The sequence below is a fragment of the Capricornis sumatraensis genome, chromosome 4, assembly GCF_032405125.1.
Source record: "Capricornis sumatraensis isolate serow.1 chromosome 4, serow.2, whole genome shotgun sequence".
Lineage (NCBI taxonomy): Eukaryota > Metazoa > Chordata > Mammalia > Artiodactyla > Bovidae > Capricornis > Capricornis sumatraensis.
The window spans coordinates 83,918,841-83,942,789 of NC_091072.1; the positions used below are offsets into that span (position 1 = coordinate 83,918,841).

Genomic DNA, 23,949 nt, shown 5'->3' on the forward strand with positions numbered 1-23,949 from the left:
TAGTTACAATTCTCCTTTTCCTGATCGTCAGTTGCATTTTGTGTCACCACGATGACATCCTAAGGATGGGACGTTCCTGGAGGGCTCAGTTCTTATCTTCTTCGCCACTGCAGCTGCCTCTGTGCTAGCAACCATGCATCAAGAATGCACTTCAAGTCTGTATTGTGTCTCATCAGATGGCCAGTGTTAACCACTAGGTTAATTTACTAACTCATATTACCAAAAAGTCACTAATGCACTTGATTATTTCTAAGAGCTAAATTTTAAAGACATAAATTAAATTATCTTAATTTAATTGAAAACAAATGCCATGTTTCTGACATTGGTACAATGAAAGTAATCATGGATGGAAAAAGTCTTGGTTCTCTAGAAATTGTAGTCATAATCATATGATTAAAATGGGGACAATATGCAGCCATTTTATTTTACTACAGCTAAAAAGAGGCAGGGGTGAGGGGGCCAGTAAGAGACCATTCTTGGCTTCACGACTTGAACATTTCTCTCCTATAAAGCTTGAGGGAATTTAAATGTTTTTTTTTAGTATTCCATAGAAAGCTTGAAGAAAATAATCTTTAAAATCCAAGTACCTTTTCCTGTATGGAAGTTAAGTTTGTGCATTTTATTGCACTTCTATTCCACTTCAAAAGGCTTCAGTAGCAAAACACATTGAGAAAAATTTAACCAGTATTTTATAGATGGGCTACTTTTTCTGAAAACCGTACTTTCAACTGTACAACTTGAGCCTAATTATAATAAAGGGTGCAGTATAATTCAATTATGTGGTTTTTATATCATATTCAAATTAATCAATTTCCGCACTTATTGGAGAGTCTATCTTTTGCCTAGCAGAGGCTTAGGTGCCACGGGAACAATAAAGTACTAAAACATAGAGGAAAACAACATTTTCACATGTGAATAATTAGACATGGATCCATAAGGATTATGAGACAATATATAGTACAATCAGATGCCAAAAGGCTTAGCAGATAAAGGCTCATCTACATTCAAAGAAGACAACGACTCCTCCAGGCTGATCTCAGGAGTGAGCATCACTGACAGCCACACAATGGATGAATGTTTGGCTCTGCCTTCTCCTTTGGCTGCACATTCAACTAGTATCAAGGAGTAATAATTCTTAATTCATTCTTTAAAATGCCTCTCTGTAAAGCAACTATGTGCGTGTGTGTGTGTGTGCGTGTGTGTGTGTGTGTGTGCTCAATCACTCAGTTGTGTCCAATTATTTTGCAACCCCATAGACTGTGACCTGTCAGGCTTCGCTGTCCATGAGATTTCCAGGCAAGAATACTGGAGTGTGTTGCCGTTTCCTATTCTGAGGGATTTTCCCAACCCAGAGATCAAACCCATGTCTCTTGTCTCCTGCATTGGCAGGAGGATTCCTTACCACTGTGCTACCTGGGAAATCCTATATAAAGCAATTATGCTCCAATAAAAATTAAAAAAATTTTAAAAGTCTCTCACTTTTCCATTTTTATTTGGTTCCCACTCTCCCACTGAATGAATCTCTTATCTCACTTCCTATCTATCTTCTCATATTTACCTGCTCCCCTCCTGCTCAATGATCCCTGGATCGCCTGCTCATTGCCTAGTTAATCCAGAGCAAAATGACAGTCACAATATTCAAAAGGCCCTTAGCACCCTTAGCAATGCACCCTCATTCATTCATTCACTCATTCATTTCATTAATCAACACATTTTTTTTTAACCATTATTATGTGCCAGGCACTATTTTAGGTGCTGAAAGAAAGTATTAGTTGCTCAGTTGTGCCCACCTCTTTGTGATTCCATGGCCGGTAGCCTGCCAGGCTCCTCTGTCCATGGGATTCTCCAGGCAAGAACAGTGGAGTGTGTTGCCATTTCCTTCTCCAGGGGATCTTCCAGACTCAGGGATCAAATGCAGGTCTCCTGCATTGCAGATGGATTCTTTACCCTCTGAGCTACCAGGGAAGCCCCATGTAGGTGCTGAAGATATTATTTTTATTAAAACATTTATTTTATTAATATAGAAACCCCCAGATATTGGGTCTCTTACTGGGAGTATAATTTCGATTTATTCTTTCACATTTCTTCATCTCAGCAGGTTTCCCTACTTACAGAATGGGGAAATAATCCTGCCTGCTCTACTTGGATCCCAGAATTACTTGGGAAACTTAAATATAAGATAGGGCATTGAGAATGTTTTGTAATCTCTAAAATAATAAACCTCACTAATCCCATTAATTTCTTTATACACTTTGGAGTTATTCTGGAAAGAAATAGAGTCAACTAACATGGGCAGATAGAAACTGGTTCCAGCTGAGGTGACTGAGGCTTTCAGGATCCAGTGTCCTCTGAGCCATGTGTAACTGGTGTAACGGGACCGTGTCCTGTGGAGAGTGGGGAATCTGACACTCAAGACGTCTGAGCAACGGAGCCTGAAGGACAACGAATGGGCACCAGGTGGACGATGACTTGAAGCACGGAGACTAGGATCAAGGGGATAGACTAGGAGTGGAGAGAAGTGAGGGCTTAATAAGTCCACAAGGTTGGCAGTAAAGGAAATGAGGAGTAGCGGTAACAAGGACGGTAGAGGAAGATCAAGGAATTTGGCAATTTGAATATGCTGTCTGTGAGAACAGGATGAGGGACACAGCTGGGTCGACAATGACTTACAGCTTAATGAATGAATGGCTTCTGATACGCTCACCAGGGAAAAATAATACGTACTCAAAGGAGATGGGTTTGCTTCTAAGAGACAAGTCCTACTACACATACTTTGGAGTAAACATTGAGAATAAAACAATTCTTACATAATAGGAAATATTATACAGTCAAAATGAACTGATGAGAGCTGTGAAGAAACACTTCACAAGAATTTCTCAGATCAATGTACATGACTGATGGGCAGAATCCTACAACTGGGGGAGACTGCAAAAGGAGGTTCAATGTACTGCATCCCTAATTATACTATTATTTATTTTGTCATTTTATTATTTTATTTTTGTTGTTACAGTTGGAAAGGAATTCTTTTTCTAGAATGCCCCAATTCATGGCAATTTTTTTTAGGTCTAGAAATGCAGCTCGTTTGCATTCAGATTAAAATGAATTTATTCTTCACTCCTACTGCTAATGTACAGTGACCCAGATTTCAGGCTTTTAAGATCTGTAAGTTATAAAATGTCAAGACTGTTCGTTTTTTCTGCAAAATTTTACTACAAAGAATCTGTGAGGGGTTTCTTTCAGTGTTCCAATTTCTAAGACACCTTTCTGTAGGTTATTCCATAGGATTCATATATTACATGCTTGTTTTCAGAGCTTATATTTTATTTCAGTTTTTAAAGAAGCATTACATATTTTAACAAAATACCTCCCAAAAGAAATTGACAGAGAGATTTTTTAAAAATGCTAGGATAGAATAAAAATTGAACTGAACTTTAAAGTTATAAAACCTTAAAATCTATTGCGCTGGATATGCTTCCTTAAGGATTTCTAGACCTGCACTATCCAGTGCAGTAGTCAGTAACCACATGTGGCTACTGAAATTTAAATTAACTAAAATTAATAAAACTGGAGATTTATTTCCTCTGTTATATTAGCTGCATTTTAACCAACTGATACCCACCTGTAGTTAGTGGCTACATACTACTCAACAACAAAATATAGAATATGTCCATCAGCACTGAAATTTCTATCAGACAAGGCTAATTGAGATCATTTTTTACATAAATGAAAGGATCCGACTTTAGTTTGATTAGTCCCATTTGACCCAAAGTTGGTCCAAGTATTTGTACAGCACGTGATCAACAGCTTTGCTAAAAATGTAAACCAGGTAGGCCACATGCAGTTTAACAGCTGTTCACACGTATACTTCTATGAACAAATTTCAGAATAGCTCCCACCATCCCTGTTGCCAAAGTCAATATGGGAGAATGTTTTTTACTTTCCTAACTCTCCTTGGACCATATTATCCACAGTACTTAAATATATCGAGGGGGATACCTTGATCCCTGGACAGGGAGGTTCTCTTAAGGGAAATCCATAATAATTTATTTGATCATATTATTATTTTGTTAAATTTATTTCATTTTAATTTTATTTTTAAAATGTGAACTTCTTCTGTCACTTAAGAAATATGTTCACACTGTTTCCCCCAAGACAAACATGGGAACATGAGGAGAAATGAGGTGTAGAGGCCAAAGTCTGGTAACTTCTGGTGGGCAGGTTTCCCTCGCCTCAACACATTAGATGTTGTAATTAAACAAATGTTTTGCAAGAACTGCAGAAATACCTTGCTGCTCTGAAATTTGTTGAGAACAAAGATAACATTCAATATATCCAAAAAAAAAGCCTAGGAAGACTGGGTCTTCCAAAATTACTGTGGTTTTGGCTTAAGTTTACAGTAACGTTAAATTCAACTATTGGCTATCAGAGAATGTAAAATGAGCCATTATAATAGCTTATCCAAGGGGTGGGGTGGGGATGGGATCTCACATGGAAGGCATCTGATCTAATTGATTCTACTACTGTGAAGTCACCAAAATGCCTCCTGACTATAAACAATGTAACAGCTATTAATTCGACTTACAAATATCAAATATTTCAGAGGGATGCTGAATTTTAAAGCATGCTAAGAATGTGCTTTCATAAATAGGAGACTCTGTTTAGTAGACCTAACTAATTAAAGCACTTAATAAATGGGGGAAACCTACAACTTTAAATCTCTTGTTGGTCCTAGAGAATTCTCATTTGCTCTTTCAGAGACGTAATCAATTGAAGGGCACATTTTTCTTCTCTTTGTTCTTTCCCATCAGTTTTAATGGGTACAGAACATCAGTCACACAAAATGTAATGGGGCAAGAAGATGGATGAGTACATTTGAAGCCACTAGTCACAGGACAGAAAACATTCTGATGAGGTGACTGTGGCAGCCCAGAGTTCAACAATATGGGCTGGGCAATATTTAGTAAGTGAAACTACATCGCTCCATGATCTGGTATTAGCACTCAGCAAAATCAATCTCCAAACACAGTTTATCACATTTCTACAGGTCAGACTTTCAAATTCACATTTTCAAAATATGACTTTGAAATATACATTTTCAATGACACTCTTAATTCCAGAAAATGATTTAATCTAACAACAAAGTGGATAAAGAGGAGAAGGACACTCTACCCTTAAGCAACCTGACCTTGTCTTCTAAGTGATTAAAATTCCTTTGGAAGGGGGATTTTATTATAGGCTAGAAATGATGTCCATATATTACAAGATGAATTGGTAAATGCAGTGGATGCTTGCTGAGCACTGAGATTCTGCCTTCAGGACCAAGGCACTCACTTGCCCAGCCCCAGGGGCCAGTAGGTGCTACTGCCTCACGGCTTTGTCCTGCTCCAGGCACTGCGCTCAGCCAAAGGGAATTAGTGACCTGGTGCAAAGCAATCCTGCTCACTAGGAGCCGCCAACCTCCAAAGAGGAGATGATGCAGGAGGGCAGAGCCAGGTTACTCTGCCTCACTTGAGAACAATTCTGAAGGGTCATCCCAGCTTCACAGCGACCTCCTTCATTGTCTGAGTTCTCTGTCGGGACTGTGCTACAATCTTCTTTTCCTGTTGCCTGGTCCTACTGCCTTCGCTCCCACACAAGCGCTGTCCCTGGGAAAGCTCTGAAGCATCTCATGTACAAACCTTTGCCTCAGAGCCTGTTTCCCAGGCCATGTAACCTGACAGCAAATATAACCAAAGAGGTATTTTTCTTTGTAGCAAATTAAGATAATTTAAATACTGGGCTGAATGAAATAACCACAGGTGTTCATCTTCACAATTGGTAAGTGCCGTAATTGTTACTTTGCTAGGATTTATACATACCAAAAGATGTTTTCTTTATATAACTTAAAAATGTTGAAGCATATGACATGTAATGATTTAAGTGCAGCTTGATTCTAGCATCCTTCTGTATCTTTAAGGAACCCAGTAACTAATTAAAGTGTATTAAAATACACTCAGGGGCTGAGGTACCATTTGCTAGTCCTGACAGCTTCCTTTCTGAGGAATTTAGGCATATATATGTGACCACCCATTGGTTCCCACTTGTGGATACTATGATGTTATTAATAAAATGTATGTAGATATTTCTCTAAGGTCCTGTTAGACATTTGTCTCTTACGTGCTATCTAAAGGCAACACTTTATAACAAGGTATCTAAAATTCAAACTAAATCCATTTGAAAAATATCAACAGAAGATTCTACATCTCAAATTAATAAATGTTTTTCCCCTCTCTCAGGATTTTCTGTGATCTATGAAACATAGATAATACTGTCTGAAAAGCTGTGAATACTTCAAAACCATCAAAGCAAACTTCAAAGTGAGAGGCCAGTTTTAAAATGATTTTCTGTTTGCTGTGGAAGGTGAAAACCAGGTATTTATGGTGAGGGGAAGAAGAGAGAAGCTCTAGGGGGAGCAATCATTAGGGCACTAACAGTGTTACTGGGTAGCTCAATGATGCCAGTGGTCAGTTCAGCAGTCACAGATGAGGTGTCAATTACTCAGCCAGAAAATGATAATCCATCAAGGAGATCATCTCATAATATGATCGCTGGGGAGGCTATTTATGTATAGCATTTGCTTTAAATTCTTTTATCATTGTTGTTTTTAATCAGTTATGAAACCACAACTTCACTTTCCTGAGATCTAAGACTTAGCTACTTTGCTTTCAAGAGACTGAAATGACAGTATGAAAAATTTGTAAGGCCATTTCTTTCTAAATTAATATTTAACTTGGTTTTAACAACTTTTTAGAATACTTAATATCTGGATCCCACACATCTGAAAAAGAACTTGCAGTCATAGGCTCCACTGAAATATATCTGAGAATAATCTACTCTGGAGATGAGCATCATAGAAATGAATTTGTAATGTTTATGCATCTGCTAAGGTACTGGTTTTTACTGGTGATGTTTTATTTCAGAAGGTGAAAATGGAAAAGACTAAATTCAGCCATCTAGTCTATGTCAGTTCAGGAAGAGATACTCTCTAACACTTTTTAGTTTAAATTTCACATCTAGTGAAATATGACTTTATTGACTAGAATGTTATAACTGACTCATTCTGTCAATTCTACCAACTACATTAAATATATGGTGCAGTTCCAAAAAACTTAAAAATTTTTACTTCAATTTTTGAAAATTCTTAAATTTGACAGTGATTTACCATTCTTATATTTAGTTCTTAAAATGGTCACCATAAACAAGACAGTTAAAATCTCTTTCTTTACTGCCCCCCCCTTCAGATTATGCATCTCTGTCACAGTTCAGAACTAATTTTGTGGCAAAAGAAAATTAATTTTGATTAAAAGCTACAATTTTTTCAAATTCAGAATCTTAACTTCTATCCTGTCTGAGTAGTCTGTCTCAAGTTATCTGTGGGTCACTGAGTTAGTTTCTTGCAAAACTTCACTGATAATGGGTAAATGAAGGGGGTTATCTTTACTCTCATTATGTTCCTCATTGCTCAAAGAATATCCTTACTTTCATAAGTAGTCATGTATAATAACGGGCTTCCCTGGTGGCTCAGTGGTAAAGAATCTGCCTGCCAATGCAGGAGGCACAAGAGATGTGGGTTCAATCCCTGGGTCAGGAAGACTCTCTGCAGAAGGAAATGGCAAGCCACTCTAGTATTCTTGCCTGGGAAATCCCATGGATAGAGGAGCCTGGTGGACTATAGTTTATGAGGTTGCAAAGAGTCAGACATGACTTAGTGACTAAACAACAACAACAACAAAATAAGTAGTGTTTATGTACATATGGTTTGGATATATTGAAACAAATCTACTTTTAGAATATTATTGAATTGGACTAGGTTTTATTTAGAGCTTAAATCTTTAAAATTTGTTTTCATGTTTTATGGAGGTCTATTCTTTGCTTTATGTGACCTTAATGGGATAGTTGCACTTGGGCAAATTCTCTTATTGGTGCTAGAGACAACTATGAAACCAAAGACTACATCATCAGAAAAAATTCAGGCATTTTCCAATGTATTTTATAATTACCACTTTGAATCCTTTTATAGTTAGGCGGGACATATAGAAAATGAATACTGTAATAACTTAGCCACAGTTTACTATTTCAATGATGGATATAAATCATGTAAAATAAAAAGATGTATTAAGCCATTTTACACAAAATAGCGTGGAAGGCAGCAGATGAAGAAATATGACAGTTACTAAATCAATAATCAATCTAATCACACACAAAACACTATTTTGCTTTATACAATGTATATGACATACATATATTATATTTTAGACACTTTATTTTTTATCTATAATACAGTAAATCTTCATCACTATAACATCTCATGATACCTTGTTCCTCTCTCTCTCTCATGGAACTAATATTGTACCTTGCATTATAGTAGGCTCCTCTGTCCATGGAATTCTCCAGTCCAGAATACTGGAGTGGGTAGCCATTCCCTTCTTCAGGGGATCTTCCTTACCTAGGGATTGAACCCAGGCCTGCCACATTGCAGGTGAATTCTTTGCCATCTAAACCACCAGGGAAGCCCAGTTATTGGTGAACAAGTGTGTATTCCTGGAGACTGCAGGACACTAAACACATTGTGGGCAGGGATCCCACCTTATTCTGCTTTTATATCGCCTTTAACATATTGCCTTGCACACAGAATTCATTTAGACTTTTGCCATTTATCCTTTACTCAATAAATATGTGTGTGAGTACTGAGTTAGATTGAAAATGGCATTTTTGCCCTACAGAGATTCAGAGATTAGTGAAAATCATAAACAAGTAAACTGAGAAATGATACCATTTGGTATATGTCATGACAAAGGTAAGCACTGGGTACTTTGGAAGGAGAAAAGAGGGGCCTTCTTAAGTTCAGGGATTCCAGGGAGATTTCCTGGAAGAGGTGATACCTAACCCAAGCTCTGAGGAAGCCTACAACTTAGTGAGCTGGAGGACAATGGGGAAACTACCCAGGAAGAACAACAGCAAGGTATATTGGCCAGTTTGACAGCTGAGGAATAAAAGTTATGTCATTATCCATTATGGCTGGCAATTTTGAGAAAAGGGCCAGATATGCTGATTCCACCTTGTTAATAAATTCCTCAGCTTGGGAAGAGGTCAGGGAATAGGGTGCAGTACAGAGTGAAAGAAGGGCTGATAGCGTTTATTGTTTGTTTTGTTTTTTAGAAAAGCAATGACCACTTTTCCTCAGTTTTAAGATGTGAGTTTTCCCCAATATCTTCTTGTTTCTGAAATGAGGATTTAGCTTGCAATCAATATGTATATTAAAGGTGGTAGCTTGTCAACCCTGCATGACCCCTGTTTTCTTTAAATTTGTTAATGAGCCTTGAGAGTAACAATATTACAAAACAGATATCTTCAAAATCAAGAAAATACACAATTTTGTAGTTCCTTAAATCATCTTATTTTGAAAGAGACCTCAGTGAATTCTGGAGACAACAGTAAAATCAGGTTTCTTTTGTGAATGTATTTGTAGCTATGTCCCCACTCCTATTCTGTGACTTGATTTGTATTAAATACCTTCCGAGCCAGGCAATGTGTGATACGGTAGAAATGCAGAGATGCAGAAAAACTAAACACAAATACAGAACCATCTTTCAAATTTTGGAAGAATTTTGAGAAGAGCAATCTACCCTGTCTTGTGTTCAGAGAAGACTTCCCAAATGGTAAGCCTGGAATTGAGCAACAAGGGATTAGAATTTTTATGTATACAGGGTATAAAAAACACACTAGGCAAAAAGGGACATTTCATTGACAGCAAACAGACAGAAAAGTCATGTTGCTTTCAAATAGGAAATTATAGTTTGGTTCGGTGAAAATTTGGGCTGTTGGGAATGTATGAAGAAAGATAGGAGATTGTGAAGGATTGTTCATGCTAGGCACAGATTTATGGGAAAATTCGGGGAGTGTCAAATCACTTTCCCATGCTGATGGGCTTCATAGTTGAGACATTTTGATTTAAGCTGTTCAAACAGATGGGGAGAGTGGTAATACAGAGGACCTGCTTCTTTTCCTTATACTGAAAAGGGCATCTCTGTAGAACCTTCTGAAGAGAAATATAAATAGCATCTATTATCTCCCTTTCTTCTTCCTTTCCTCCCCCCTGCCATTTCTTCTTTCTTTTTTTATCAGACATTTGTTGAGGACCTGCTGTGTACCAGGAGCTGAGTTTGAACGGATCATTTCAGTGGATAAAGGGCTTCCCTCGTGGCTCAGCTGGTGAAGAATCCTCCTGCAATGTGGGAGACCTGGGTTCAATCCCTGGGTTGGGAAGATCCCCTGGAGAAGGGAAAGGCTACCCACTCCAGTATTTTGGCCTGACTTTCACTTTCACTTTTCAGTGGATAAATATGGAAAGCTCAAAGGGTAAAGGATATTTGATATTTATAATAAAATGAACATGGACTTTGGTATTAGGCAAATCCTGATGTGAATTTCAGGTATTCTACCTGCTGACGATATGAATTTGTCACATGATTACGTTGTGCCTCAGCTTTCTCATTTGCAAAATGGGGACAATATTACCTAACTCACAAGGTCACTAAAACTTTTGAGATCATAACCCCCAAATTTACTATTTATATCATCCTTGTAATGTGTAATTTAAATATATGATCTCATTTAATCCTCAATAGAACACTTCAAGATTGATATTCATGAATTAAACAAAGGCTCAATGAAATTAAGTAACTAATTCACAATCAGAGAGGACATAAGTGGTGCTACTGCTTGATTCCAAAGCTTCTATTCTTTCTTAGGCATTTAGCAAGTACTCATCAAACAGTTAATTATACCTCAGTTGTAAACAGAGTAAACCATTTTCACTGTTTTCCATGTTGTCTTAACACTGAGGTTCACAATTGCAAAGGCAGAACCAACTTCATACAAACAAACAAAAAAAAAATGAGCCTCTAAGGAAATATAGAGCACACTTCAGGAGTGAATGGCAAAAATCTATCCATTGAGGATCAACTTAGCATGTCAGAGCTCCTTTAAATAAAGTGCCAAGCAAACAATACTTACACATATTCTATCATTTAAATTTATTTCAGAGACTCTCTTTGATCACATATTTAAATTTTATGGAATCCTGCAGTGATGATGACACCAAGTTCATTCATTTTTGCAGAGAGATCAAGATATGCAACCGTCCTCATCCCATATCCTGCTTTGATGAGACTGTTTATCCTATTTCCCCTATGTGGGTCCTATTAGTCATATTTTATGACTTTGCTTTTACAGCAAATCCTGGACACCAACATACTACATAGACTGACTGGATATAAAATAATTATGCTGAATTTAAAAATGATCCTAGGCTCCTGATCTAGGTCATTCTAAATAAGAAGCACCATTAGTTAGGCTGCTATATGAAGACCCTTTGATTATCCTTACCCATATAGGATAAGGTTAAGGTTGTGTTAAGGTTGTACATTTCCACATTTATCTTCTAATTGCTTCGTAATAGAAAGAGAAGAGGGCAGCAGGGATGAGGTGGTTAGATAGTATCACTGACTCAATGGATATGAATTTGAGCAGACTCGGTGATAGTGGAGGACACGGGAGCCTGGTGTGCTGCAGTCCAGGGGGTCATAAAGAGCAGGACACAACTTAGTGACTGAAGGACAACAATACAACAACAACAACAATACACCTTGAAGACTGGCTTCTTAGATAATGCTTATTTTGCATTCTCTGTTGCTTTCTAGCACCCTACTGAGCACAAAGCAAGGACAGTGTAATTATTTGTGGTTATTCAATGAGAAACATTCTTTCCCAAGCTTTTCTTTACTTCAAAAGCATTAATATCTGAATTTTACCATAATTTAATTATAGGAAAATAATAATATCACTGATTAAAAGAGTGGTCCTTAATCTGTGGATTTATTATTTTTAGACCATACTTAGCAATTCTTTTTGTTCATATATACTTGAAAATAGTTTAAATTTTCTTAACTTTAATTTTAAAATTAAGGTACATGGTACAGACCCTTAAGATGTTTGGAAGTAAAACCTTAGTTTGGAAAAATCTAATATCCACTGAGATGGAACCAGAGATTGAATTGCCAACATCTGCTGGATCATAGAAAAAGCAGGGGAATTAAAAAAAAAAATCTACCTCTGCTTCATTGACTACACTAAAGCCCATGACTGTGTGGATTGTAACAAACTGTGGAAAATTCTTAAAGATGGGAATACCAGACCACCTTACCTGTTTCCTGAGAAACCTGTATGCAGGACAAGAAGCAACAGTTAGAACCAGATATGGAACAATGGACTGGATCAAAATTAGGAAAGGAGTACATCAAGGCTGTATATTTCCACACTCTTTATTTAATTTATATGCCGACTGCATCATGCAAAATACCAGGCTGGATGAATCACAAGCTGGAATCAAGATTGCCCAGAGAAACATCAACAACCTCAGATATGCAGATGATATCACACTAACGGCAGAAAGCAAAGAGGAACTAAAGAGCCTCTTGATGAGGGTGAAAGAGGAAAGTGAAAAGACTGGCTTCAAACTCAACATTCAAAAAACTGAGATCATGGCATCCGGCATCCAGTATCATCACTTCATAGTACATAGGTGGGGAAAAAGTGGAACCACTGACAGATTTTATTTTCTTGGGCTCCAAAATCATCACAGCTAATGACTGTAGCCATGAAATTAAAAGATGCTTGCTTCTTGGTAGAATAGCTATTGCAAACTTAGCACATTAAAAAGCAGAGACGTCACCTTGCTAACAAAGGCCCATATAGTCAAAGCTATGGTTTTTCCTGTAGTCATGTACGGATATGAGAGTTGGATCATAAAGCAGGCTGAGCACTGAAGAATTGATGCTTTTGAACTGTGGTGCTGGAGAAGACTCTTGAGAGTCCTTTGGACAGCAAGGAGATCAAATCAGTCAATCCTAAAATAAATCAACCCTGAATATTCACTAGAAGGAGTGATGCTGAATTGAATAATTCAATACTTTGAGTTACTTTCAATAATACAATACTTTGAGCACCTGATGCAAAGAGCCGACTCATTAGATGATTTCCCATCATCCTGACACTGGGAAAGATTGAGGAGAGGAGAAGTGGGTAACAGAGGATGAGATGGTTGGATGACATCATCAACTCAATAGCCATGAATTTGAGCAAGCTCTAGGAGATAGAGAAGGACAGGGAAAATTGGGGTGCTCCAGTTCATGGGGTTGCAAATAGTTAGACACAACTTAGCAACTGAACAACAACAACGGAGATGAGAGCAAGTTTATAAAAATTGCCTACAGTATTTCTAAAAAGCTGTAGAAAGGAGAAATAGGTGGTATTCTTCACTAGGACTCAAACAACCATGAAGTAGGATTTACAGCTTGTTACAAAATGGCACAAATTAACAATTGGATGTTATATGTTGAAACGCAGGAGAATATGGGGCTACTCCCTTTTAAACTTTTTGTTGAAGGAAACAATGAACTATTTATAATAATTTTTAAAGCCTGTTATTCCACGTTGGGAGTGAAATAATTAGAAGAGAAGAAATGCATACAACTAGAAATGAGACAGAACTATGACAGGTTATATGAATGACTTTGGGATATGTTGCATTGTATATGAAAATCACTGTTGCACTTAAATTACCTAAAATTCTAAATTTGAAAACAAAATTACCACCCAGTGATAACCTGAATCCTCATGAATCACAAGAATTCATCTATTAAGAATAACACCTGGGATAAGCCTACCTAAGGAAGCAAAATACCTGTACTCAGAAAACCAAGATACTGATAAAAAAAAAGATGACACAAACAGATGGAGAGATGAACCATGTTCTTGGACTATACTACTCAAAGGAATTTACAGATCCAATGTAATCACTGTCAAATTACCAATGGCATTTTTTTGCACAATTAGAAGAAAAAAATTTACAATTTGTATGAAAATATAAAAAACCTTGACTAGCCAAAGCAGTCTTGAGAAAGAAAAAGGGAGCTGGAGGAATCAGCCTCCCTGACTTGCGACTACACTGCAAAACTATAGTAATCAAATCAGTAATACAGATCAATGGAATAGGATAGATTGACCAGAGATGAAGCCACTAACCTATGGACTCCTACTCTATGACAAGGGAGGCAAGAATATACAATGGAAAAAAGATAGTTCCTTAAACAACTGAAGCTAGGAAAACTGGACAGGTACATGTAAAAGAATGAAATCAGAACACTCCCTAACACCACACAAAAATAAACTCAAAATGGATTAAAGACTTAAGTATAATCCCAGACACTATAAAACTCATAGAGAAAAATATTGGCAGAACACTCTTTGACATAATTCACAGCAAGATCTTTTTTGACCCACCTCCTAGAGTAGTAAAAATAAAAATAAACAAATGGAATCTAATTAAACTTGAAAGCTTTTGCAAAGCAAAGAAAACCATAAACAAAACAAAAAGGAAGCCATCAGAATATGAAAAAATGTTTGCAACCAAGCAACTGGCAAGGGCTTAATCTCTAAAATATACAAAGAGCTAACACAACTCAATATAAAAAATAAACCCAATAAAAGAATGGGGCATAAAATCTAAATAGACATTTCTCCAAAGAAGACGTACACACGGCCAAAAAGCACACAAAAAGATGCTCAGCCACTAATTCCAAATCAAAACTATGATGAGGTATCACCCTATACCAATCAGAATGGCCATCATCGAAAAATCGATAAACAATAAATGCTTGAATGCATAAGAAGAGGTAACCCTCCTATACTATTGGCAACAATGTAAATTGGTATAGCCACTATGGAAAACAGTATGGAGGTTCCTTAAAAAATTAAAAATAGAGTTACCATATGACTCAGCAATCTCATTCCTGGGCATATGCCCAGAGAAAACCATAATTTGAAAAGGTACATGAACCCCAGCATTCATTGCAGCACTATTTACAACAGCCAGGACATGGAAGCAACCTAATGTCCATTGACAGAGGAATGGATAAAGAAGATGAGTTATAAACATACAATGGAATATTACTCAGCCCAAAGTGAATGAAATAATGCCATTTACAGCAACATGGACAGGCTAAGAGATTATCATACTTAGTGAAATGTCAGACACAAAAAGACAAATATTGTATGATATTGCTTATATGCAGAATCTTTTAAAAGTATACAAATTAACTTATTTACAGAACAGAAGTAGAGTCACAGATGTAGAAAACAAACATGATTACTGGGGATAGAATGGGAAGGGATAAATTGGGAGACTTGGATTGATGTGTACACAGTACTAAATATAAAACAGATAACTTTGGCCACCACATGCGAAGAGTTGACTCATTGGAAAGACTTTGATGCTGGGAGGGATTGGGGGCAGGAGGAGAAACGGACGACAGAGGATGAGATGGCTGGATGGCATCACTGACTCGATGGACATGAATCTGGGTGAATTCCGGGAGTTGGTGATGGACGGGGAGGCCTGGCGTGCTGCGATTCATGGGGTCACCAAGTGTCAGACATGACTGAGCGACTGAACTGAACTGAACTGAACTGAATAAGAACCTGCTATATAGCACAGGGAACTCTACTCAGTTCTCTCTAATGGCCTATGTGGGGAAAGAATATAAGAAAAGAGTGGATATACGGATATGTATAACTGAGTCACTTTGCTGCACACCTGAAATTAACATGAAGTTGTAAATCAACTAGACTCTATAAAAATTTTAAGAAAAGAATAATACCTAAAATTCTGATGATGATGTATACCCAAGATGGACTAACAGAAAACAGTGATTGAGACAGAGCCTGTTCTGGGCAAACTGCTCACCTTTCCTTCACGAATTAGAAACTTTTCAAGAACAGAATCCTTCATAGATCCATAGTTTAGGGCCTCTTTTTGAGTACCTAGTGATTTTTTTTTTTATTTTTCTTAATCATTTAATAAAAAAGAATTAAATCACTAGGTACTCAAGAAGAGGCCCTACACTATTTTTTTTTTTCTTAATCATTGAATGGTTTTTTGGTAGCTCAATGATAATGATCTTGCAATGCAGGAGACATGGATTTGGTCCCTGGGTTAGGAAGATCCCCTGGAGAAGGAAATGGCAACCTGCACCAGTATTCTTGCCTGGGAAATCCCATGGATAGAGATGCTCAGTGGACTACAGTCCATTGGGTCACAAGAGTCAGACACAACTGAGTGACTAAACCACCACCACAACCAATCGTTTAATAGTATTGATTGAAAACCTAATAAATGGCTTGTGAAAATTCATCATGTAAAGATCTATCCATATAAAATGAATATACAAAATAGTGATTGCCTGTTGTGCAAGGATTTTTCATTATCAATATTCAGAAATAGTCCTCTTGAAAAATTCCAAAATCCACTTTCTGAATTTTGTCCACATTTCTGTATTAAGATGCTCTGTAATTGTCACCACTGACCTTTCTCCAGGTTAGGTTCTCCAGGAAGCTAACAAGAAACAGAATCTAGTGGGAAAGGTGCTTTCTAAGGAGCATTCCTTCTGTGGAAGGGAGGAAAAAAAGGAAGCAGAACTGGGCAGAAGGTGAACAAAGCTTGGGTGCAGGCTCAACAACAGCTGCAGGGAGCTCTGGAACTAGAGTTGCCTTTCAGAGGGTCCCAGTTCAGGCCGAGATGCCCAGGCTTGTGTACACTTGCATCCATCTGTCATTGGATGGGTTGAGTCCTGAGAGGGGAATAACCTTGGGTGAGGGACTCTCTGCAGATAAGATGGTCCCTGAGGGGTTGGCAGCACTTTTAGCAGCTGGGACAGCAAGTCCTTCCTGAAGAGACACCCAGGTAGCACACCACATATTTTTCAATCCAAAGACACTGCAGTTCTTGACCAGTTTGACAGTGTTGACCACTCTTTTTAAAATACCCTCTCTGCTTGGCTTTTCCCACAACTTTCTGCTGGTCTTCATTCTCACACTGTAGCAATTTCACTTTATCATCTTTTCTTTCTTCTCCTTTTTGTGTTCCTCAATTTTATGTCCTTGGTTCACAGCTCTCCTCACTGTTCAATTTTTCTCCTCACTTTTCATATCTTTTTGGTTGATATCATCCACCAAACACATATATACCAAGTTTTTACTTTGAATATTCACTGTCTGCAAGCATTTCTTGGACAGCTCATGGTGAAATCAATGGCCTTCTCACCTCTTCCCAGAACTTACTTCCTTCTCTTATTTATTCTTTCTATAAATTTCAGAATATTTCCCTGGTCTCACAAGCCAGAAATCTAATTTACCTGCTCAGTGCCTTATTCCTGTACTTGTTTTTTAAATGATTTCTTGCACTATCTAACTTTTTGCAACAGCCTCCAAATTAGTCTCCCTTGTAGTCTTGAGGCAGTATTCAAGCCCAATGTCCGCAGACACACACCACAGCCAAGTCTACACTCTTAACTCCTATCAGAGTGAATTCTCCCTCTTTAAAAACAAACCAACAGACAAAATCCTGGGACATGGGATACTCTCCAAAGTCTGGTCTTGCCCACATCTCAGGCCATGGTCTGAAGCCTGCCTGCCATTGAGGTTTAAGTAACACTCATCCCTTGTAGCTCCCTACTCCAGGTCCATTCACACCCAGCACTTGTTTGCCACCTCCATGGACTTCTTTACCCTTCCATTTCTCTGATTTCCTCTCCCTTATCATCCCCCTCTTCCAAACCTCCAATCCTCCCTGTAGAGTCCCTGTGCACTCCTCTAGAAGCCTGCCAACATCTCTCGTAATTCAGCATATTCACTGATGACACCGTGTGAAAATTCTCTGCTTGTGTCTTTCTTCCCTACCATACTGTGTGCTTCTCAAAAGCAAGGACTGCCACATCTGTCTTTGAATCCCGTCATGGCAAAGATGAGTACAAGGCACACATCAGGCAATCAAAGCTTCCTGAACATAGTTTATTGAACTGAACAGCTAGAGTTTAAGGCAGGTGCTGAGTAGTTGATAAAGGTAAGACATTATTGTGATGTGTCCTCAAAATGAAAATAAATGGGGAATCTGTTATAGAAATGTCCTGGAACTGTGGAAATTAGGCCACTCTGCAGACCTGCTGTGTATTCTTTTCTCTTTCTCATGAGTCACGTGCTTTATTTCTCAGGTTTTTCTGATTCTCTTAGCACATTAGGTCTTTGTAGATCTGGTGAAACACAGACCCTCAAGCTCTCCAATCTACTTAAGCCCTCCTCTCTTTCTATTTCTCCTTCTGCATTCTAATCCCTTTAATAATGGCCTGTTTCCCAAAATAAATTTCTGAGACTGAAAAATGTAATTGACCTAATTGTACCCTCAAATTCATGTACTGGGTGACTGTTCCTGGCTTAGTCAGCTGATAAGTGTGGGGCAGAGAGGAAGAAAGAGTGATGTGGTCCTTCACCAGAAGCTGTTGATGGGGAGAGGAGAGGCTGTGGTCATTCAGGGCAGCATGGTGGAACTCAGTGAGTGTCTGCTGGCAGCGTGGGGGTTAAAGGACAGTCAAGCCCCTAACCTGCATTCCAGGAACACACAAGTCAGTTACACACACTTGACCATAATACCAGACAGAAGAACATATAAAAAAGAAAGAAACTCAAAATAGTGCAAGCAAAATGCTATGAGAGTTCCAAGGTGGGAAGATACAGATTTAAAAAAATTATAACTGCAAAAAGCTCTCTGCCCAAGGAGATATTAAAGCCAAAGGGGTAGGATTTGAATAGCTCGTGATGGAAGAAGATAGATAGTGGTGGGATGGAGAGGGCATCCATAGAGGCTGAAAGAAGAGAACTAAGTTACAAGGGTCTAATTCTGGATATCAGCTTGGAGCGAAAAGTAAAATCATCGGTCTAGATAGATTATAAATCGCACTGGGGGCAAGATCAGTGAAAGAGAAAGCCAGAAAGGAATCTAGTGCCAACTTAGGAGGTCCCAGAATATATTGGAATGAGAAGATTTACTTCATTGTATATTAATTGGGAGCCACTGAATACTTTCTAGAAATATGGGTCTAGCAACACAATCAGAGTTGACTGACACATTGACAGATTCTAAGTGGAAAAGTTGTTACCGTGATGTCACAGACACTTAATAAAAAGACTTGTGATTGTGGGCAGGCAGGAATTGATGCAGCAGAATGTGTAGACGTGAAATAGCCAGAAGTTCAGTGTGGATGAGGAAGCATCTTATTTTAATACAGAATTTTTGAGTTTCACTGATAGCAAGAAGTATGGTGAGACTTTCACTAGCACTAAGGAATATGGGGGAAAGGATGATATATGGGTAAAGAGGTTAACATTATAAGTTGGGTTTACATGGTATGAAACAAAATAAATTTCTGAGGAATATGGGACAGTCACTAGAGAAGGGAGATTATACAAGGTTAAAGAACTCACTGTAGAATAAATGAGACAAACATATTTAAAAATTAGGGGATGCTATCCTATAACTTCTTGTTGGGATATTGTGAGGATTAAATAAGAAAATGCTTAGGGAAAGAGTGCCCAGCACAGTGTCTAGAATAAAGGAAGAGCTCAAGCTGCTGTCAGCACTGTAACTGTCAATGCAGGTTCTGTTTCAGCTTATGAGAGTAATTCATGGGTGCGTGGGGGAGGCCTTCTAGTTGTGCCAAACCAGTCAATATTTGCTCCCATGTTCACATTATTCAATACCAATAAACATTCCATTGATAATTTGCATTATTTAATCAATCAAAAAGTTACATTCAATTTATGTATGAAAAGTTAAACCAAGAACTCAACAAAGTTAGGTATTACCATAAAATCTCCCTCAGAGATAAATCTGTTTTTAGGTCATAAATGCCTAACAAGCTACTGTAGCTCTCTTGGTCCAACTGGCTATTCAATCAGATTAATACAAAACAGGCAATTTAATCTGTGTCAATAGAATGGCATTGTTCAAATTGGCCATTTATTAATTCTTAATAGGTTAATAAATAACCTACTTTGAATAAATCACTGCAGATAACAATTGTGTCCCTGACACATATAAAGTTAATAGACGCATGAAAATTACTTGGTGTGAAGGTTACTAGATCTACACAAACCCTGGTTTCTTGCATCTGTTTTCATACTGAAGCTGGACTGGCCCAACTTCAGATGAAAATAATTTTCTTGAGGCAACATTTCTTTTCTTCCGTCTGCTGAAAGTCCTAGCTTCTCTGTATGAGCAAAAAACATTAGCCAAATTTAAACTTGACCGCACTTCACACCTATGTACATTATTCTGAGTGTTTCACTAGACTCCTCAGTGAGCACATTTATTTTTGTTTACTGTGGTTACAAATCTGAGACTGAATTCTATGTGGCCCATGTTATCAGACAGCAAAATCTAGAATTATAGAGAGAAAATGGGGAAAAGTTCAATGTCATAATGGCTCTGTTACAGAGAAATAATAGTTTTGTTCATATATGTAGTATTCATGGCTAGTCTTGAATCTTCACACCCCTGATAAACTTTAATTTGCCTTACTTAGCTTTTAAGAAATAATAACAAAAGGAACAATAAAATCAGGTGATTTAAGAATTACAGGTCTATAAATAAATACATATGATTTGGACCATCAGGTGTTGATATTTGTGTGAGCTAATTTGCTTTTAATATACTACTTAGAAATACGCAGGTTTCCAATCCCCAGTCACTTTTGTAAATAGTATCCTCTATTCTGGGGGCAGCCATGTGTACCCTTGTGAACACCTGGTTAAGAACATATTCACTCTCACGTGTGCTCTGGGCTGCCACTACTCCAAATAAAAATAGAAACTAGTTTGCAGCACCACACGGGGCTCCAGTGTATTATATGAGCCTATCACTGGTTTCCTTTGATAGCTTATCTATTCCATTAACTCAATAAAATAGAGCACAAAGCTAGGGACAAACTGTAGGAGGGCTCCCCTTGGAAAACACACACAAGATCTTTAAGCTGGAGTTTTAACTTATCTAATAAAAGCCAGTTAAATGGAAGCGAATACTTCATTTTCACCCCCTTTATTAAAGATCATAAGTACTGCAACTCAGGAGAAGAGAAAATAAAATAAATATGTGAAGGAATACGGTGGAGGCAATAGAGAGTATGACTTATCTATTTTCTCAAGATTTAGGAAGCACTTAAAAGCAAAACTCACAGACAAGCACTTTAAAATTCTATAACAAAGGCTCCTTAACAAACACAGTCATCCTTTCTGGATGCAGAAATCTGGCTTGATTTCTTAGCGGAAGATAAATAGCTTAACCGAGGCATAATCAGGGAGGATGCCACCTACCACTTCCTTCATATTATACTTTTATGTCCATTTAGTAATTCAGAGAAATAATAGATTGATTAATCCACTCCCCTGCTCCTCCACCACCTAAAGAAAAACAATAGTAGAACTCAAACTCCAACAAACCAAACTAAAGGGAAGTGTTCCACCTAGAGTCTGTTTTCATGAGTCGAAGCAAATAAAAGCTTATCTAGGAATGAAGATGATTTCAGCCTGGGTTTGCAAGTTTATAGTTTAAAAAGAAAAAAACGAAGCAAAAGGTATTGCCCCTGGTGTAATTAACAATGTTAATCTTCTTTTTCCTCTCTACGGTGATAAAGGAATCATTTTTATATTTAATTAATGCAGAGGATCATTTTGGAAACTGGCTAATGAGCCTCTGATCACATTACCATGAAAATGTGCATTAACATTGCAACTGAGGAGGCTGTTTCATGTGTAGCAAATCCACTTTGTAATTAGCCCACTGTGAAACGAATCACGTCAGGGGAAAGTCTGAGGGAACCAGTAGGCAGTGGGCACTTGGCTACTGCTGTGCCCATAGACCGCCAACATTCCAAACATTGTCTTTCATCAGCAATATCATCTGAAAACAAAAGTAGTAGCATGTCACATCTGGGACGAACCAGAAGGGAGAAATAAACTTTATTTTGCCAGACAAGAAATTTGAACTTCATATACCCCCAGAGAATCCTGCCTAAATAAAATGGTGAATTAATAGAATTCTGTGAAAACTCTGAAGGCTTGGAATATCATTTTCTTATTTTTATTCTAAAAAGCCCTCAGATACACATTAAAGAGACATCTGAAAAGGGACACAGTTTTTCCCTTTTTATTACAATACAAATATTGTAATAAGCTTTTGAAATTAATTTTTGGGGCTAAAACAGACACAAAATTATAAAAAAGAATCCAAGTACAAGTGATAAGAAAATTCCTTTATCTCCTTTTTTTAAGCCAAGACAGAGCAAGTACTTTTTGCATAAAATACAAATATACCAGGTCTTCCTCTTAAACCAAAGCACAAATTCCAAATTAATCAAATAATTCCTCTGACTAACAAGATTTGGCAAGAAACTTTTCCTGTCTATTCAAAATAACTGAGCTCACAGACCTATTAAACCCCAATATTTATGCAGACAATGATACATTTGATTTTCAAATGTCAACATTATTCCAAAATATAAGAGGGGTTTCAAAATATTACAGACATGGATCTCAGTGTTACTCCTTTTACTTGATTGACATCTTGGCAGTAGATACAAAAAAATGTTAAAAAGAATCCCACAGGAAGTCATCTGAAGGGGGAGTGGCAAGGAAGCTGAAAACTGCCACCCCAAACCAAAATAAAAAGCCCCAGCTAGCAAGTCTGCCCTTAATTCTTAAATCTACAGAAAGAAAAAATAAAGCTAGCCGTAGTTCATTGACCATTTTTCAGACAAACACAAAGCCTGGCTGCTTAGTTGCTGGTAACAGACCCTGCACTCACCTGGGAAACTTCATACAGCAGTTTGTAGTGTTCCTCTCTTTTCTGAAAAGTGCACAAATTGCAGCCCATTCTAAGAAGCAGAGAGAGAGAGCAAATCTTCTAATTTCCCCAGAACTGAAAGGCAAGTGAACTGAAAGGGAATCACCCTCCAGACTTGACTACTGTTTTTCATCAGTCACTTCAGTCCAGAAACACAGACAAACCGCTGTTAGCTGGAAGCACAAGCCAGGGTGCTGTGTAGCAGCATGCTCTTCTTCGCTTTCTCTAAGTATCTTGCACTCACGGATACACACACAGAGTTTCCAGTCAGTTCATGGCAACACTCCCCCTGTCTCTGCATCAGTGCACATGACTACACAGATTCCAGCTCATGAATATTAATAGTGCCTCATTGATTATTTATGACAGAACATGTTAGCAGGGAGGGGTGTCATAGCTGCTGCTGATGACAGATGAATATTCACTAATTAAGAAGCAAATGTAGTGTGGTTAAACAAAATTCACTTGAGTCAATACCATCTCTGTTTATTAAGGATAGAGGGGTTGAGCTTAGGGCATTTCAAAGAACATACACTTAATTTCTCCATTGACGTAAGATTTTAATATGGGAATAAGAAATTCAGAAACAGAAATATTATACTTAATTCACATCTTCATATTTTGCCACAATTAGAAAAAATATTTTTAGCATTATTAAGTGTAGGGGAAGATGAATAGGAGCAATTATTTAAATTTATAAAATAAACATAGAGGCAAAGGAAAATTTGGGGAGTGATGTGAGCGAGGAATAGAAGATGGGGGTGTCATTCAGAATCTTAATTCTAATCCTACAAAAATAACTAAATAGTTCACATGTAAAGACCATTACTGAAGAGGGAGAAAATAAGGCATATTTTCTTAGTCTAAATAAAGAACATTTAAGCAAGTATCAGTAGATATACTTGTACAGATAATAAATATTTTAATTAGATATAGTGTATATCCATTGACTATAAATTTGCAGCCTTATAATACATGCAGATCTATATTTAAAAATTAGATAAATACAGTGCCCTTTCTGAGAAAAATTTCAAATGCATATAGTATTTATGCTAATTTTATTAAAGTCATATATAATATTTCAGAAAGCTGACACTGGTAATATTTAAATTCTAATGTAA

The 23,949-nt window shown here is 37.5% G+C and overlaps 1 protein-coding gene across 2 annotated transcripts in view; it reads right to left on the minus strand.

Annotated features, from left to right (window-relative positions):
* The window catches only part of PDZRN4 (PDZ domain containing ring finger 4), a 423,248-nt gene that overhangs the window by 133,016 nt on the left and 266,283 nt on the right, over positions 1-23,949 (minus strand). The window contains exon 1 of one of the 2 annotated variants that reach the window (XM_068971177.1): positions 22,790-22,858. The exons of the other annotated variant lie outside the window; for it this stretch is intronic. Coding sequence (XP_068827278.1) covers positions 22,790-22,858 — 69 coding nt within the window. Of the gene's footprint in view, positions 1-22,789; positions 22,859-23,949 lie in introns of those variants that run through there. 2 annotated transcript variants of the gene reach the window in all.